The sequence below is a fragment of the Pristiophorus japonicus genome, chromosome 2, assembly GCF_044704955.1.
Source record: "Pristiophorus japonicus isolate sPriJap1 chromosome 2, sPriJap1.hap1, whole genome shotgun sequence".
NCBI lineage: Eukaryota > Metazoa > Chordata > Chondrichthyes > Pristiophoridae > Pristiophorus > Pristiophorus japonicus.
The window spans coordinates 368783389-368802346 of NC_091978.1; the positions used below are offsets into that span (position 1 = coordinate 368783389).

The 18958-nt window shown below is 48.5% G+C and overlaps 1 protein-coding gene across 1 annotated transcript in view; it reads left to right on the top strand.

Annotated features, from left to right (window-relative positions):
- The first annotated feature begins 6117 nt into the window (after positions 1–6117).
- metap1 (methionyl aminopeptidase 1) overlaps positions 6118–18958 on the top strand; it is a 44155-nt gene continuing 31314 nt past the window's right edge. The window contains exons 1-3 of the mRNA XM_070862539.1: positions 6118–6132; positions 13301–13352; positions 17142–17248. Of these exons, the coding sequence (XP_070718640.1) occupies positions 6118–6132; positions 13301–13352; positions 17142–17248 (174 nt within the window). The remainder of the gene's footprint in view (positions 6133–13300; positions 13353–17141; positions 17249–18958) is intronic.

Genomic DNA, 18958 nt, shown 5'->3' on the forward strand with positions numbered 1-18958 from the left:
CCCCCAATCTCCTTCCTCCCCCCCAATCTCCTTCCTCCCCCCCCAATCTCCTTCCTCCCCCCCCAATCTCCTTCCTCCCCCCCCATCTCCTTCCTCCCCCCCCAATCTCCTTCCTCCCCCCCCCAATCTCCTTCCTCCCCCCCAATCTCCTTCCTCCCACCCCCCAATCTCCTTCCTCCCCCCCCACTCTCCTTCCTCCCCCCCCCAATCTCCTTCCTCCCCCCCCAATCTCCTTCCTCCCCCCCAATCTCCTTCCTCCCCCCCCAATCTCCTTCCTCCCCCCCCAATCTCCTTCCTCCCCCCCCCAATCTCCTTCCTCCCCCCCCAATCTCCTTCCTCCCCCCCCAATCTCCTTCCTCCCCCCCCAATCTCCTTCCTCCCCCCCCAATCTCCTTCCTCCCCCCCCAATCTCCTTCCTCCCCCCCCAATCTCCTTCCTCCCCCCCAATCTCCTTCCTCCCCCCCCAATCTCCTTCCTCCCCCCCCAATCTCCTTCCTCCCCCCCCAATCTCCTTCCTCCCCCCCCAATCTCCTTCCTCCCCCCCCAATCTCCTTCCTCCCCCCCCAATCTCCTTCCTCCCCCCCCAATCTCCTTCCTCCCCCCCCAATCTCCTTCCTCCCCCCCCAATCTCCTTCCTCCCCCCCCAATCTCCTTCCTCCCCCCCCAATCTCCTTCCTCCCCCCCCAATCTCCTTCCTCCCCCCCCCAATCTCCTTCCTCCCCCCCCAATCTCCTTCCTCCCCCCCAATCTCCTTCCTCCCCCCCAATCTCCTTCCTCCCCCCCCAATCTCCTTCCTCCCCCCCCAATCTCCTTCCTTCCCCCCCCCAATCTCCTTCCTCCTCCCCCCACCCCTCCCGCTTCTCCCCCCTTCTCCCCCCACCCCTCCCCCTTCTCCCCCCCACCCCTCCCCCTTCTCCCCCCCCCCTCCCCCTTCTCCCCCCCGCCTCCCCCCCTTCTCCCCCCCGCCCCTTCTCCCCCCCGCCCCTTCTCCCCCCCCGCCCCTTCTCCCCCCCCGCCCCTTCTCCCCCCCGCCCCTTCTCCCCCCCGCCCCTTCTCCCCCCCGCCCCTTCTCCCCCCCGCCCCTTCTCCCCCCCGCCCCTTCTCCCCCCCGCCCCTTCTCCCCCCCGCCCCTTCTCCCCCCCGCCCCTTCTCCCCCCGCCCCTTCTCCCCCCCGCCCCTTCTCCCCCCCGCCCCTTCTCCCCCCCGCCCCTTCTCCCCCCCGCCCCTTCTCCCCCCCGCCCCTTCTCCCCCCCGCCCCTTCTCCCCCCCGCCCCTTCTCCCCCCCGCCCCTTCTCCCCCCCGCCCCTTCTCCCCCCCGCCCCTTCTCCCCCCCGCCCCTCCTCCCGTCAGAAGCACAGACACTGACAGACAATGAGAGACACACAGACAGACAGAGAGATAGAGACACTGAAAGAGACACACTGTGGGGGGGGGGGCATCCCAGCACGCTGCTGGAGGGCTCCTGGTGCTGCAGTCGGTAAGTAGAAAATGTTTTATTTATTGATTTTAAAAAAAAAATTCTTATTAATTATTTTTGATTGGTTGATTTATTGATGTATTTATTGGTGGAATTCTGCATTAGGATGGAGAATGAAACAGTTAATTCAGAGACCATGGTCCAGAACTTAAAGAAGGGTAACTTTGAAGGTATGAGGCGTGAATTGGCTAGGATAGATTGGCGAATGATACTGAAGGGGTTGACTGTGGATGGGCAATGGCAGACATTTAGAGACCGCATGGATGAACTACAACAATTGTACATTCCTGTCTGTCGTAAAAATAAAAAAGGGAAGGTGGCTCAACCGTGGCTATCAAGGGAAATCAGGGATAGCATTAAAGCCAAGGAAGTGGCATACAAATTGGCCAGAAATAGCAGAGAACCCGGGGACTGGGAGAAATTTAGAACTCAGCAGAGGAGGACAAAGGGTTTGATTAGGGCAGGGAAAATGGAGTACGAGAAGAAGCTTGCAGGGAACATTAAGACGGATTGCAAAAGTTTCTATAGATATGTAAAGAGAAAAAGGTTAGTAAAGACAAACGTAGGTCCCCTGCAGTCAGAATCAGGGGAAGTCATAACGGGGAACAAAGAAATGGCGGACCAATTGAACAAGTACTTTGGTTCGGTATTCACTGAGGAGGACACAAACAACCTTCCGGATATAAAAGGGGTCGGAGGGTCTAGTAAGGAGGAGGAACTGAGGGAAATCCTTATTAGTCGGGAAATTGTGTTGGGGAAATTGATGGGATTAAAGGCCGATAAATCCCCAGGGCCTGATGGACTGCATCCCAGAGTACTTAAGGAGGTGGCCTTGGAAATAGTGGATGCATTGACAGTCATTTTCCAACATTCCATTGACTCTGGATCAGTTCCTATGGAGTGGAGGGTAGCCAATGTAACCCCACTTTTTAAAAAAGGAGGGAGAGAGAAAACAGGGAATTACAGACCGGTCAGCCTGACATCGGTAGTGGGTAAAATGATGGAATCAATTATTAAGGATGTCATCGCAGTGCATTTGGAAAGAGGTAATATGATAGGTCCAAGTCAGCATGGATTTGTGAAAGGGAAATCATGCTTGACAAATCTTCTGGAATTTTTTGAGGATGTTTCCAGTAGAGTGGACAAGGGAGAACCAGTTGATGTGGTATATTTGGACTTTCAGAAGGCTTTCGACAAGGTCCCACACAAGAGATTAATGTGCAAAGTTAAAGCACATGGGATTGGGGGTAGTGTGCTGACATGGATTGAGAACTGGTTGTCAGACAGGAAGCAAAGAGTAGGAGTAAATGGGGACTTTTCAGAATGGCAGGCAGTGACTAGTGGGGTACCGCAAGGTTCTGTGCTGGGGCCCCAGCTGTTTACACTGTACATTAATGATTTAGACGAGGGGATTAAATGTGGTATCTCCAAATTTGCGGATGACACTAAGTTGGGTGGCAGTGTGAGCTGCAAGGAGGATTCTATGAGGCTGCAGAGCGACTTGGATAGGTTAGGTGAGTGGGCAAATGCATGGCAGATGAAGTATAATGTGGATAAATGTGAGGTTATCCACTTTGGTGGTAAAAACAGAGAGACAGACTATTATCTGAATGGTGACAGATTAGGAAAAGGGCAGGTGCAAAGAGACCTGGGTGTCATGGTACATCAGTCATTGAAGGTTGGCATGCAGGTACAGCAGGCGGTTAAGAAAGCAAATGGCATGTTGGCCTTCATAGCGAGGGGATTTGAGTACAAGGGCAGGGAGGTGTTGCTACAATTGTATAGGGCCTTGGTGAGGCCACACCTGGAGTATTGTGTACAGTTTTGGTCTCCTAACCTGAGGAAGGACATTCTTGCTATTGAGGGAGTGCAGCGAAGGTTCACCAGACTGATTCCCGGGATGGCGGGACTGACCCATCAAGAAAGACTGGATCAACTGGGCTTGTATTCACTGGAGTTCAGAAGAATGAGAGGGGACCTCATAGAAACGTTTAAAATTCTGACGGGGTTAGACAGGTTAGATGCAGGAAGAATGTTCCCAATGTTGGGGAAGTCCAGAACCAGGGGACACAGTCTGAGGATAAGGGGGAAGCCATTTAGGACCGAGATGAGGAGGAATTTCTTCACCCAGAGAGTGGTGAACCTGTGGAATTCTCTACCACAGAAAGTTGTTGAGGCCAATTCACTAAATATATTCAAAAAGGAGTTAGATGAAGTCCTTACTACGAGGGGAATCAAGGGTATGGTGAGAAAGCAGGAATGGGGTACTGAAGTTGCATGTTCAGCCATGAACTCATTGAATGGCGGTGCAGGCTAGAAGGGCCGAATGGCCTACTCCTGCACCTATTTTCTATGTTTCTATGTTTATCATTTATTATTGATGATGGCTCTTTATTTGTAAAACTGAAGTGTTTAATGTTTGTAAACTTCCCTTTAATTCCCCCCTCCCCCCCAACCATTCCCTACGCCTGATTTTCTAAAGTGTAGACAAGGTTTTTTCGAGCGTACAAAAATCTTCACTTACTCCATTCTAAGTTAGTTTGGAGTAAGTTTTCACTCACGAAACTTTGAAATCAGGCGTAAGTGGCCGGACATGCCCCCTTTTGAAAAAAAATTCTGTTCCAAAGTGAAACTGTTCTAACTGACTAGAACTGGAGCAAACTAAATGACGAGAATTCTGATTTCTAAGATACTCCGTTCGACACCTGTTGCTCCTAAAAATCAGGAGCAAATCATGTGGAAACTTGGGGCCAATATTTTGGAAAATATAGATTTTTAAAAAATGCAGAAAGGTTATGATAACTCATACCAAGTGGTGCCATGATGTGTTAAAGATTATGGCATTGGCTGCATTGTGTGGCGATAAATTGTAAACATATTAAAATCTTTGTGTGTCTTTTGGCGATACAGTTAAAGCTTTAGACTCTAGCTTCAGATCAACACAAGCTTGAGGAACAGTACCTCATCTTTCCATTAGGCACTTTCCAGCCTTCCGGACTCAACATCGAGTTCAACAATTTCAGATAATAGCCACCACTCCCATTTTTTCAGACAGCTAATGTTGGTTCTGCTATTTCCCATTTTCACCTCTTCGAGATCCAACTTTGGTTTCTTTACTTGTCCCATTGCTATCCCTTTTGTCATCAATCCCTCCCGCCTCCCACCCTATCACAGACCTTCCCTATTTTTTCTTGCCCCTCGTCCCCCTTCCCTGCTTCTGTACTTGCTTCAAACCTATTATATCTCAACGTTTTCCAGTCCTGATGAAATGTCACCGATCTGAAATGTTAACTCTGTTGCTCGCTCCATGGATGCTTCCTGACCTGCTTGAGTGTTGCTTTAGACTTGCTGATCTTCGCCTTCTGCATGTTGTGTGTGTTTGTTTCGTGCAGTCCAGTCAGGCTGAAAATGTACTTTTCTCATTTTAGTTCAATTATGCTTATTTATGAAAACAAAGCGACTAAAATCAACTATTTTTTCCCCCCGCTTTCCGGAGGTGCTTTGGATTGATGAAATGGTCGGTAAAATAGGCACTGTGCAACTCTAGACTTGAGTTGGAGGGGTATTAGGCAAGGTGGCCCGAGGTGTTTTAAGGGGGGGGGGGGGGGGAGAAGGGGGTGCGGCCTTTGAAGCTGGTAGCAGTGTCGAACGGCAAAGGGGTCTGGGAAGAGAATGGGAGTGAAGGGGGAGGGGCAGCGGGGGCAGGTGGCCAATCGCTTTGTCAAAGGTGTTCGAATAGAGTGAGGGGGAAATGCCTACTGTAGTTCAAAGTTGGAAGAACACCGGGTGCAACTAGACTGGAGGAGGGTGGGATCAGCTATGCAGCCATGGAGGGATTTATCATGAAATCATAGAGTTGTACAGCACAGAAGGAGGCCATTCGGCCCATCGAGTCTGCGCTGGCTCTTTCCAAGTCCACTTAATCTCACCCACTCAGCTCTTTCACCATATCTCTGCAATTTTTTCTCTTTCAAGTATTTATCCAATTCCCTTTTGACAGCTATTATTGAATCTGTATCCACTCCAAATCCTAACCACTCTTTGCATAAAACAGTATTTCCTCATGTCGCCTCTGGTTCTTTTGCCAATCACTTAAATCCGTACCCTTCCACCAATGGGAACAGTTTCTCCTTATTTACTCTGTCTAAACCCTTCGTGATTTTGAACACCTCCATCACATCTCCTCTCAACCTTCTCTGCTCTAAGGCGGACAACCCCAGCTTCTCCAGTCTATCCACGTAACTGAAGTCCCTCATCCCTGGAGCCATTCCAGTAAATCTCCTGCACTGACTCCCAACGCCTTCACATCCATCCTAAAGTGCGGTGCCCAGAATTGGAAGATGAGGGTTTTTGAAACCGGTGCCAGGGATATGAATAAGCAATGGTGGCCAGAAACGATAGGAGAGATAGGTGAACAGGATTTCCTGCTGCACAGGAAGTGGGCAGTGGCGTTCTGGAATAGTTGAAATTTATTAATTAAAATAAAGAATTGGCTGATTGCACATCCCAGTTTGTTTCTGAGCCTCCCGGAGCAGGGTGGTGTAGGTCAATGCTGAGCAGGGCTGATCTCAGCTGAGAGAGCAGTCGAATTTGCATCATTTTTTTTTACCAATTTTTAACCAATAAGGGAATTAAGGGTTATGGGGAGCGGGCAGGTAAGTGGAGCTGAGTCCACGGCCAGATCAGCCATGATTTTCTTTGAATGGCGGAGCAGGCTCGAGGGGCTAGATGGCCTACTCATGTTCCTAATTCTTATGTTCATTTGGCTACATCACCAACTTGCCCAAAGAAGGGGATAATAAGAAAAAAATCAACTAAAGCCTTGCTCTGGTCTGCTGCCACGGAAGAGCTCAGACATTTGATTCAGTACTCTTCTCTAAATTTAAATACAATATTTGGGAGCTGTTGTTCCGTGAGCGCAAGTTGTCGTCCTCTACAAGTGAGTGTAAGCGCACTGGATGTTGGAAGGTTATTCAAGCTTGAAGTCCATCACATTGAAGCCCAGTCCTTTTTATATTCGAAGTCCACAGGCGTGCACTTTGAATCAAAAGCTACCAGTGGGTAACGATCAGGAACCTTATTTGTTTTAATAAGCCCTGGGCACGATGTCTATTTGTAGTATCCCAAAAGATGGTTGTATTATTGAACTTAGCACGGTTCAAACTCCAGGCCTTCTGGTTTATATAGCATACTTAGAAAAGAGAAAGAACGTGTATTTATATAGCGTCTTTCACAACCTGAAGTCGTCCCAAAGTGCTTCACAACCAGTGAAGTACTTTTGAAGTGTAGTCACTGTTGTAATGTGGGAAATGTGGCAGCCAATTTGCACACAGCAAGTTCCCACAAACAGCAATTTGAGAATGACCAGATAATCTGTTTTTAGTAACGTTAGTTGAGATATAAATATTGGCCCCAGGACACCAGGAATAGTGGCGTGTGTGGGATCATGTACGTTCGCCTGACAGAGTAGCCGGGGCCTCGGTTTAACGTCTATTCCGAAAGATGGTACCTCTGACAATATAGCATTCCCTCAGCACTGCACTGGAGTGTCAGCTTAGACTATGTACTCATGTCCAGGAGTAGGGCTCTAACCCATGACCTTCTGAATCAAGTGCAAGAGTGCGACCCACTGAGCCAAGGCTGACAGCTAATAGTATTAATACATTTTTTTTTAAAGAAATTGGTGCGAAAAGTCTTGAGCAAACTTGACTACTGATTTAGTTAACTGATCATTTGTTCAAATTGATCAGTTAACTAAATCAGGTAGTCAAGTTTGCTGATGATACAAAGATGGATGGGAAAGCAAATTGTGAGGAGGATACACAAAATCTGCAAAGGGATATAGACAGACTAAGAGTGGGCAAAAATTTGTCAGATGGAGTATAATGTGGGAAAATGTGAGGTTATCCACTTTGGCAGAAATAATAGAAAAGCAAATTATAATTTAAATGGAGAAAAATTGCAAAGTGCTGCAGTACAGAGGGACCTGGGGGTCCTTGTGCATGAAACACAAAACGTTAGTATGCAGGTACAACAAATAATCAGGAAGGCAAATGGAATTGGCCTTTATTGCAAGGGGAATAGAATATAAAAGCAGCGAAGTCCTGCTACACCTCTACAGGGTATTGGTGAGGCCACACCTAGAGTACTGCACACAGTTTTGGTCTCCGTATTTAAGGAAGGATATACTTGCATTGGAGGCAGTTGAGAGAAGGTTCACTCGGTTGATTCCGGGGATGAGGGGGTTGACTTATGAGGATAAGTTGAGTAGGTTGGGCCTATTCACATTGGAGTTCAGAAGAATGAGAGGTGATCTTAGTGAAACTTATAAGATAATGAGGGGGCTCGACAAGGTGGATGCAGAGAGAATATTTCCACTCGTCGGCGAAACTAAAACTAGGGACAATGGGCCCAAGTTTCCACAAGAAAAAAAACGGGCGCCCCTCCGAGCTGGGCGCCCGTTTTTCGCGCCTAAAACGGCGCCTAAAAAAATCCTCAGTAGTCTCCACCAACTTACAGGTCCTGTGGCACTCGGCGCAGCCGGCACGAGCTGTGGGGGGGCGGAGCCAGGTCCTTGCGCTGAAAACAGTGCCGGGACCTCTGCACATGTGCGCTACAGTCGGCACGCAAGTGCAGTAGCTCCAGGCGCCGAACTGTGTGGGAGGGGCCCGAAGCACACAGCCCCTAGCCCTGGCCCAATGGCCTCACTGGGGCTGCGTGAATAAGGCTCCTCCCACGGCCAGCTCCTGCTCCCCCGCCGACCAGACCCGACACCCGCTCCCCCCCCCCCCCCCCCCCGCCGACCAGACCCGACACCCGCTCCCCCCCCCCCCCCCCCCCCCCGCCCCGACCCGACCCGACACTCGCTCCCCCCCCGCCGACCAGACCCGACACCCGCTCCCCCCCCCCCCCGCCCCGACCCGACCCGACACTCGCTCCCCCCCCCGCCGACCAGACCCGACCCGACACCCGCTCCCGCCCCGACGGAGACCCGCTCCCGCTCCCGCCCCCCCCCCCCGACCCGAGTCCCGCTCCCCCCCCGCCCCGACCTGACACCCGAGACCCGCTCCCCCCCCCCCGACCCGACACCCGAGACCCGCTCCCCCCCGCCCCGACAGAGACCCGAGGCCCGCTCCCCCGACCTCCCCTCCCTCCCTCCCTCTCTCTCTCCCTCCCTCCCTCTCTCCCCTCTCTCTCTCTCTATCTCCCTCCCCTCTCTCTCTCCCTCCCCTCTCTCTCTCCCTCCCCTCTCTCTCTCCCTCCCCCTTCTCTCTCCCTCCCCCCTCTCTCTCCCTCCCCCCTCTCTCTCCCTCCCCCCTCTCTCTCCCTCCCCCCTCTCTCTCCCTCCCCCCTCTCTCTCCCTCCCCCCTCTCTCTCCCTCCCCTCTCTCTCTCTCCCTCCCCTCTCTCTCTCTCCCTCCCCTCTCTCTCTCTCCCTCCCCTCTCTCTCTCTCCCTCCCCTCTCTCTCTCTCCCTCCCCTCTCTCTCTCTCCCTCCCCTCTCTCTCTCTCCCTCCCCTCTCTCTCTCTCCCTCCCCTCTCTCTCTCTCCCTCCCCTCTCTCTCTCTCCCTCCCCTCTCTCTCTCTCCCTCCCCTCTCTCTCTCTCCCTCCCCTCTCTCTCTCTCCCTCCCCTCTCTCTCTCTCCCTCCCCTCTCTCTCTCTCCCTCCCCTCTCTCTCTCTCCCTCCCCTCTCTCTCTCTCCCTCCCCTCTCTCTCTCTCCCTCCCCTCTCTCTCTCTCCCTCCCCTCTCTCTCTCTCCCTTCCCTCTCTCTCTCTCCCTTCCCTCTCTCTCTCTCCCTTCCCTCTCTCTCTCTCCCTCCCCTCTCTCTCTCTCCCTCCCCTCTCTCTCTCTCCCTCCCCTCTCTCTCTCTCCCTCCCCTCTCTCTCTCTCCCTCCCCTCTCTCTCTCTCCCTCCCCTCTCTCTCTCTCTCCCTCCCCTCTCTCTCTCTCCCTCCCCTCTCTCTCTCTCCCTCCCCTCTCTCTCTCTCCCTCCCCTCTCTCTCTCTCCCTCCCCTCTCTCTCTCTCCCTCCCCTCTCTCTCCCTCCCTCCCCTCTCTCTCCCTCCCCTCTCTCTCTCTCCCTCCCCTCTCTCTCTCTCCCTCCCCTCTCTCTCTCTCCCTCCCCTCTCTCTCTCTCCCTCCCCTCTCTCTCTCTCCCTCCCCTCTCTCTCTCTCCCTCCCCTCTCTCTCTCTCCCTCCCCTCTCTCTCTCTCCCTCCCCTCTCTCTCTCTCCCTCCCCTCTCTCTCTCTCCCTCCCCTCTCTCTCTCTCCCTCCCCTCTCTCTCTCTCCCTCCCCTCTCTCTCTCTCCCTCCCCTCTCTCTCTCTCCCTCCCCTCTCTCTCTCTCTTTCCCTCCCTCGCTCAGCGGCACGAACAGCTGCAGAATTAACCCTGGCTGAAGCACTTTCACACAGGTAGAAAGATGGTTTATTTAATCTTTTCTTGGCTTATAAATGTTTATTCAGGTTGGATTTATTTGTAGAAGTATAAATAAGGATTTATTGTCAAATTTAATGAGTTCCCTTCCCCCCCCCACCTCGTTCTGGGCGCCTAATTTGTAACCTGCGCCTGATTTTTTAATGTGTAGAACAGGTTTTTTCAGTTCTACAAAAATCTTCACTGGCGCCATTCTACTTTAGTTTGGAGTACATTTTCACTGTGGAAACTTTCAAATCAGGCGTCAGTGGCCGGACACGCCCCCTTTTGAAGAAAAAATTCTGTTCTAAACTAGAACTGTTCTACCTGACTAGAACTGCAGAAAAAAAAATGTGGAGAATTGCGATTTCTAAAATAGTCCGTTCTCCACCAGTTGCTCCTAAAAATCAGGCGCGAATCATGTGGAAACTTGGGCCCATTGTCTCAGAATAAGGGGCCGCCCATTTAAAACTGAGATGAGGAGGAATTTCTTCTGAGGGTTGTCAATCTGTGGAATTCTTTGCTCCAGAGAACTGTGGAGGCTGGGTCATTGAATATATTTACGGCGCAGATAGATAGATTTTTTGAGCGAAAAGGGAGTAAAGGGTTATGAGGAGCGGGCAGGGAAGTGGAGCTGAGTCCATGATCAGATCAGCCATGATATTGAATGGCAGAGCAGGCTCGAGGGGCCAAATGGCCAACTCCTGCTCCTATTTCTTAGGTTCTTAAGTTCTTATGTGCGCATAATTATGCCACATTCTTAATTCCACCTTGCTTAATTCAGTTAATCTGATGCAAACAATATTTAGCACTAAAATCTCACTTTTCTGTCATTAACATTACTTAAATAAAAGTATTAATTAATTCAAATTCTTAACACAAAAAGACGTTTAATTATCAGAAGTAGATTGAGTGTGCATTTCCTCACCAAGTCAGCATTCAGTGCAGTACTAGAATTAATATGAACTCTTGTTATCTAATTATTCGCTCATCCGAATCGAGCTGTTTTCTGAATTGTCTGATTGAACAATATAATGTAGGCCAATTAAAACTAATTTAAATTCAACTTCGATATAAAATCATAGAAAGTTACAGCACAGAAGGAGGCCATTCGGCCCATCATGTCCGCGCGGCCGACAAAGAGCTCCCCAGCCTAATCCCACTTTCCAACTCTGGGTCCGTAGCCCTGTAGGTTACGACACTTCAGGTGCACATCCAAGTACTTTTTAAATGTGGTGAGGGTTTCAGCCTCGACCACCCTTTCAGGCAGTGAGTTCCAGACCCCCACCACCCTCTGGGTGGAAAGATTTCCCCTCAAATCCCCTCTAAACCTTCTACCAATGACTTTAAATCTATGCCTTCCCCTGGTAATTGACCCCTCTGCTAAGGGAAATAGGTCTTTTTATATATATAAATAAATATATATGCGTGTATATATAAATATATATATATATATATATATATATAAATAGAAATGTGTGTGTGAATTTGTAAATGAATAAATATTGTAACAGTTTTGTTCCTGATCATGATCCACGCCTATTTGGAAGCTTGTGCCTAGAATTATTTCCTCCGATAAAAGCGCTTCATTTTGCCCTTTGCAACAGTTGAAAATCCAATTTTATATCATATTTAGCACTTAACCATAAATCTGGCAAGCAATTGCCAGTGCTAATATTGTAGGAAATATGATCAGCTCATATTGCAGTTTATTAAAGCATTTGTCAACATCAATCTTCGCTGCTTAAAAAAATCAAGCTCCTCTCTAAAATTACGCGAAGATTCCTTGTGCCACGCTAATAAAACAAAATATTAATGACTTCACGCAGTCCTTTGCATAAACATGTGGGCAAAATAGTTTGAGGTAAAGCTGGCGGGGTCACCAGTGGGTCAGTGAATAAACTGTACGATGATGCAAAATCCTGTGGCATGATATGATTTCAGCAGTGGTTGTCGCAGTGATTTATGGGAGCCACCTGCTAGCCACATCATTAGAAATGCCAGCGATGACATTTGAACTAATTGCTCCAGCGCAGGGAAGGCAAAGGTGCTTAATTTGCAAAATTCGCAATGATCTTGTCAAAGGGTTTACAGTTCATGGAGTAAAGACGTCAAGTGGCGTTAACCTTTCTTTTATGAAAGCAATATTTTAGTTAAAACCATGCTACAGTTTTGGGTGTTTTTATAAAACGGAGTTTCTTCCAGTATATTGCTGTACATGGGCATTGCCCATCCATGATTATAATCGCTCAACCATTGGTGCCGTGCCTTCCACTGCCAAGACCCTAAGCTCTGGAATTCCCTCCCTAAACACCCCTCTCCTACTTTAAGACGCTCCTTAAAACCTACTAAGCATTTGGCCATTTGCCCTAATTTCCCCTTGTGTTCCAAATTTTGTTTTATAACCCTCCTGTGAAGCACCTTGGGACATTTTACTAAGTTGAAGGCACTATATAATTACAAGTTGTTGTCTGATCTGATGTCTAGATATTTTTCATAGTCTACCCATAGAGTTTCCCAAGCTCAAAAATGAGCAGTTAGCTTGCTATGAGTAATTTGCAGTATTAACCGTAATTTTGTGCATATCTGCCTTTTCTTCAGATTTGCAGAATGCTAAATCCAGTCTAGTTATTAGACTAAAGCAGCCAATATGTATTAAATTAGTGGTTTCAAATGGTGACCATCATTTAAACTATTTTTAACGGACACGAGCAAATGCGCATTGATTCTATAAATTGTAATTTTGGAAGTAAATTGGAATTCTTTTACATCCAATGCGACAGCTGCTTTGAACCAGATTTGGCAAGGAATGGCTGAAACAACTCTCATCGATTTTTGGAAATGGATCAGCCTTGCAACGGTTTGCTTGTGAAGGTTGATCCCCCAGCACAGACTGGGAATTGAAGCTGGGAGCTACTGATCTGGACCACACCATGTAGCACATTAAGACATTGCATTTCATGGAATTTACAGGACAGAAACTGGCCATTCGGCCCAGCTCACCCGTGCCACACCAGTCTCCTCCCACCATGCTACAGCTCACCCCATCAACATATCCTTCTATTCCTTTCTCCCTCATGTACTTAGTTACATTCACGGGGAAGCTAGATATGATTTGCTAGTACTTGCATGCATCTGAAGTTGCTGATGTGCGGGAACATGGATTTAAACTTTCTATGGCGGTCGCCAAGGCTGATTTAGTGTTTAAAATAATAGAACAATTCGATAGAGCAGATGGAGAGAAACCGGTGAAGAATCCAGAACAATGGGGGCACAATCTTAAAATTAGAGCTGGAACTTCAAATTGTAACTACAGTATACACACACGGAATAGATGCCTGTGTATTTGCACATTTTCACTTCTGTTTATGTTAAATGAAAGTTTTTATTTGTCTTTTTTACCTTTTTCAGGAGTGCTTCAAAGGAAGTTGGTCAACGCACAAGCTTCTCCATAAGAAAGTCAGTAAGTAGTTTGCGGGGAGCTGTGTCCATCGGTATTTATCTGACCTGGGTGAATGATAAAGCTGCACAGTGTTGACTGCTGTTCATACATAAGGACATGAGAATTAGGAGCAGGACTGGGCCCTATGGGCCCTCGAGCCCGCTCCACCATTCAATAACATCATGGCTGGTCTTTGACCACTTTCCACTTTCCAGCTCCATCCCCATATCACTTGATTCCCCATGAGTCCAAAAATCTATCGATTTATTATATATATTTATTTTGGGGGGGGGCCTGTGCTTGCTGACCTACATTGGCTCCCGGTTAAACAACATCTCAATTTCAAAATTCTCATCCTTGTTTTCAAATCACTGCATGGCCCTCCCCCCTCCCTATCGCTGTAATCTCCAGACCTGCAACCCCCCCGAGATGTATACGCTCCTCTAATTCTGTCCTCTTGAGCATCCCTGATTATAATCGCTCCACCATCGGTGGCCGTGCCATTGTCTGGGGCCGTAAGCTCTGGAACTCCCTGCCTAAACTTCTCCGCCTCTCTACTTCTCTTTCCTCCTTCAAGACGCTCCTTAAAACCTACATCTTTGACCAAGCTTTTGGTCACCTGCCCTAATTTCTCCTTGTGTGGCTCGGTGTCAACTTTCTTTAATCTCATAATACTCCTGTGAAGCACTTTTGGGCGTTACACTATGCTAAAGGTGCTATATAAATATAAGTTGTTGTTGAATATACTCAATGACCGTGGATCCACAGCCCTCTGCGGTAGAGATACCAAAGATTCATAACCTTCTGAGTGAAGAAATTCCTCCCCATTTCACGGCAGATCCCTTATCCTGAGACTTTACCCCCCCAGTTCTTGACTCTCCAGCCAGGGGGAACAACCTCTTAGCATCGACCCTGTCAATCCCCCTCAGAATCTTGTATGTTTGAATGAGATCAACTCTCATTCTTCTAAACTCCATCCATTACATTTCCTGTGTACCTATATCTGTTGTACCTTTGTCACTTTTGTCACTTTCGCACCTGTTTGACTCTCATTTTCTGAACAGCAACAAATCAGAACTGACTAGGTACGGAACATGCAAGTGAAATGCGAGAATATCCGGTAGATAAGCCTCCAATGAGGAATACCAAGGATATAGGAAAAGGCAAATCGAGCGACTTCAGGGCATCTCAAAGCGCTTCACAGCCAGTGAAGTACTTTTTGAGGTGTAGTCACTTGTAATGTAGGAAACACAGCAGCCAAACTTGTTCACAGTAAGCTCCCACAAATTATCATCATAGGCGGTCCCTCGACTGAGGATAACTTGCTTCCACAAGAGTTCACAGATGTTTCAATGAAGTGCAGGGATGGTTCACCAGACTGATTCCCAGGATGGCTGGACTGTCATATGAGGAGAGACTGGATCAACTGGGCCTTTATTCATTGGAGTTTCGAAGGATGAGAGGGGATCTCATAGAAACATATAAGATTCTGACGGGACAGGTTAGATGCGGGAAGAATGTTCCTGATGTTGGGGAAGTCCAGAACCAGGGGACATAGTCTAAGGATAAGGGGTAGGTCATTTAGGACTGAGATGAGGAGAAACTTCTTCACTCAGAGAGTTGTTAACCTGTGGAATTCCCTGCCGCAGAGAGTTGTTGATGCCAGTTCATTGGATATATTCAAGAGGGAGTTAGATATGGCCCTTGCGACTAAGCGGATCAAGGGGTATGGAGAGAAAGCAGGAAAGGGGTACTGGGGGAATGATCAGCCATGATCTTATTGAATGGCGATGCAGGCTCGAAGGGCCGAATGGCCTACTCCTGCACCTATTTTCTATGTTTTTATGTTTCTATGACCCGATGTTCCAGTCCTGAACTCCAAGTGAGAGGGTGGAAGATGCCTGGGCATGGATTTTTTTAACATGTGGTGACCGTTGCATACCAGCCACCACACGGGCTTGACAGAGCTAGGTCTTGGTCCAGTGGTAAGAGTTAACCAAGACGACTGGAGACCTGCTCTGCTGCACGGACCTAGTGCGCACACATATCGCAGTGTGGGCTGATCCATGCTACCCCTGGGCCCTCGCCTCTTCTGGACCCTGTACCCTCATTCACCTCACCTCTGCCACGATTTCTCACTGCTCCTCCGCCTCGCTCCACTTGCACACGCACACGCACTCACAAACACACACCCAAACGCGTACTCTCGTACACACTCACTCATGCTCAAACACACTCACTCATGCTCAAACTCACTCACGCTCGCTCGCTCACTCGCTCACTATAGATATATCAAGGCCTGCTAATCGGACGGCTCTGTACAATCTCTCACAGCAGGGCTCTGATTAGCTCAATTGAGCAATGTGCTGTTCCCTCACAGCTCTTGCTGCAAGGTGATGTGCTGGCTCTCTTTCTTCTGATTGCTCCCCTTTCCCCTGGTCTTCCTTGATCACGAGAACACACAGTGCTGCTGCTGTTCTGCCTCCTCCAAATGCAGGCCTTTCTGCAATGTAACTTTTTACAGCATGCAGTACACGATAATGCAAGAGACTTTAACTGGGGCATATTGTAATTAGCCCCTTGAGCGGCTGAAACACCTAAATCTCAGCACCCCTATGGTGTGTTCTATAATGATCCTGGTGGTCTCCTGGCTTCGGTTATATCTGTGAAGATGGGATCTTGTGGGCTTACATAGGGATATCGGTAGCAGTATCCCTGGTTCCCCAGAAGCCATCCCATCATGTCTCAGGATAAATGCACCATGGCAGCCCCCTGGGTAAATTGCAGTGTGATAAATGACCAGATCATCTGTTTTTTTGAGTGATGGTTGAGGGATAAATATAAGGTCCCAGGACATCGGGGCGAACTTCCCTTATTCTTCAAATAATTTCACTTTCACCTGAGAAGGCAGCCTCAGTTTATCGTCTTATCTGAAAAACAGTACCTCCGACAGTGCAGCACTCCCTCAGCACTGCACTGGAAATGTCAGCCTAGATTTTATGCTCAGGACTCTGGAGTGGGACTTGAACCCACAAACTTCTGACTCAGAGGCAAGAGTGCTGCCCACTGAGCCACGGTTGACACCTAAAGGATACAGTGGTAATCCCTCTGTTCTTTTGTAAAATGCAAATTACAGTTTGGGTGCTCAACAAGAAGGTTGTCACCACTTCACTTTCTAGCGTTCTCCACCAGGCCAACATCCCCAGCATTGAAGCACTGACCACACTTGATCAGCTCCGTTGGGCAGGCCACATAGTTTGCATGCCAGACACACACTCCCAAAGAAAGCGCTCTACTCGGAACTCCTTCACGGCAAGCGAGCCAAAGGTGGGCAGAGGAAACGTTACAAGGACACCCTCAAAGCCTCCCTGATAAAGTGCAACATCTCCACCGACACCTGAAATCCCTGGCCAAAGACCGCCCTAAGTGGAGGAATTGCATCCAGGAGGGCGCTGAGCACTTCGAGTCTCGTCACCGAGAGCATGCAGAAACCAAGCGCAGGCAGCGGAAGGAGCGTGTGGTAAACCAGTCCCACCCTCCCTTTCCCTCAACCACTGTCTGTCCCACCTGTGACCGGGACTGTGGCTCTCGTATTGGACTGTTCAGCTACCTAAGTACTCATGTTAAGAGTGGAAGCAAGTCTTCCTCGATTCCGAGGGACTGCCTATGATTGTGCTTACCTAAATATTGCGATCTTGTAGATGAGGCGATTTCTACAGTGAACTAATGAATAAAACTGGCATTGGAAACGTTTCTGAAGTACTGTGTTGCAGGTCAATGAACTAAATTAGAATTTGTTTTTCACTGCAGAAAATGAAAAGTCTAAAGAATCCTGCAAATCTGATAAAGATGAAATTAATACAGATCCCTGGCCTGGCTATCGATACACGGGTAAACTCAGGCCGCACTATCCGCTGGTATGTTTAATACTGTTTATATCCGTACTTAAAGCTGAAAAGAATGATGGCTAGGTGTGTGGCTCTTCTGGTTAAAGGGGATGACAACGCACAAGGCACTGCCTATTTCGAATTTGTCAGACTTCAGGATGTGATGTGAAAGAGAAGAAAGACAGACTTGCATTTATATGGTGCTTTTCACAGCTTCAGGACTTCCCAAAGCACTTTAGAGCCATTTAAGTACTTTGGAAGTGTAATCACTGTTGTAAACAGAGAGTCAGGAAAATGGGTCATTTTCCAGTTGGCAAACAGTAACTAGTGGGGTGCCGCAGGGATCGGTGCTGCGGCCTCAACTATTTACAATCTATATTAATGACATGGCTGAAGGGACCGAGTGTAATGTAGCCAAGTTTGCTGATGATACAAAGATGGGTGGGAAAGCAAATTATGAGGAGGACACAAAGAATCTGCAAAGGGATATAGTCAGGCTAAGTGAGGGGGCAAAAATTTGGCAGATGGAGTACAATGTGGGAACGTGTGAGGTCATGCAATTTGGCAGAAATAATAAAAAAGCAAATTATTTTTAATTAACTGGTGAGAGATTACAAAATGCTGCAGTACAGAGGGCCCTGGGGGTCCTTGTGCACAAAACACACAAAGTTAGTATGCAGATACAGCAAGTAATCAGGAAGGCAAATGGAATGTTGGCCTTTATTGCAAGGGGGATGGAGTATAAAAGCAGGGAAGTCCTGCTACAACTCTACAGGGTATTGGTGAGGCCACACCTGGAGTACTGAGTACAGTTTTGGTCTCCGTATTTAAGGAAGGATATATTTGCATTGGAGGCTGTTTGGGGAAAGTTCACTACGTTGATTCCGGAGAGAAGGAGGTTGACTTATGAGGATAGGTTGAGTAGGTTGGGCCTATACACACGAGTTCAGAAAAATGAGAGGTGATCGTATTGAAACATATAAGATAATAAGGGGGCTCGACAAGGTGGATGCAGAGAGGATATTTCCACTCATAGAGGAAACTAAAAGTAGGGGACATAGTCTCAGAATATGGGGCCGCCCATTTAAAACTGAGATGAAGAGGAACTTCTTCTCTCGGAGGGTTGTAAATCTGGAATTCTCTGCTCCAGAGAGCTGTGGAGGCTGGGTCATTGAATAAATTTAAGGCGGAGATAGATAGATTTTTTAGCGATAAGGGAGTAAAGGGTTATGGGGAGCGGGCAGGGAAGTGGAGCTGAGTCCATGATCAGATCAGCCATGATCGTATTAAAAGGCAGAGCAGGCTCGAAGGGCCAGGTGGCCTACTCCTGCTCCTATTTCTTACGTTCGTCACTACAAGTTGAACCTCTCTGGTCCGGGACACGCTGGTCCGGATACATCTGTGGTTTGGCATTAGTTTGCGGAGCTGCCGCTGTCCTGAGCCCGGGCTTGGAGCTCGCTGTTGAGCGCTCCCGTGATGCTCAGCATCTCTTGCTTCCTCCTTGTGGAATTGTGGGACGTGACGGTGCAGTGAAGGGGCGTCAGATCTGCGACAGACAGAGAAATCAGCAACATTCTCTGTCTCTCCCTCACTCACTCAGCTTATCACCAGCACTGACCTCCCGTAGTTCAGAAAATTCTCTGTTTCGACACCGGTCCGGTCCCGAGGGTGCCGGATCAGAGAGGTTCAACCTGTATTACTGACATTAGCTTTTTAATTCCAGGTTTATTTAATTAACTT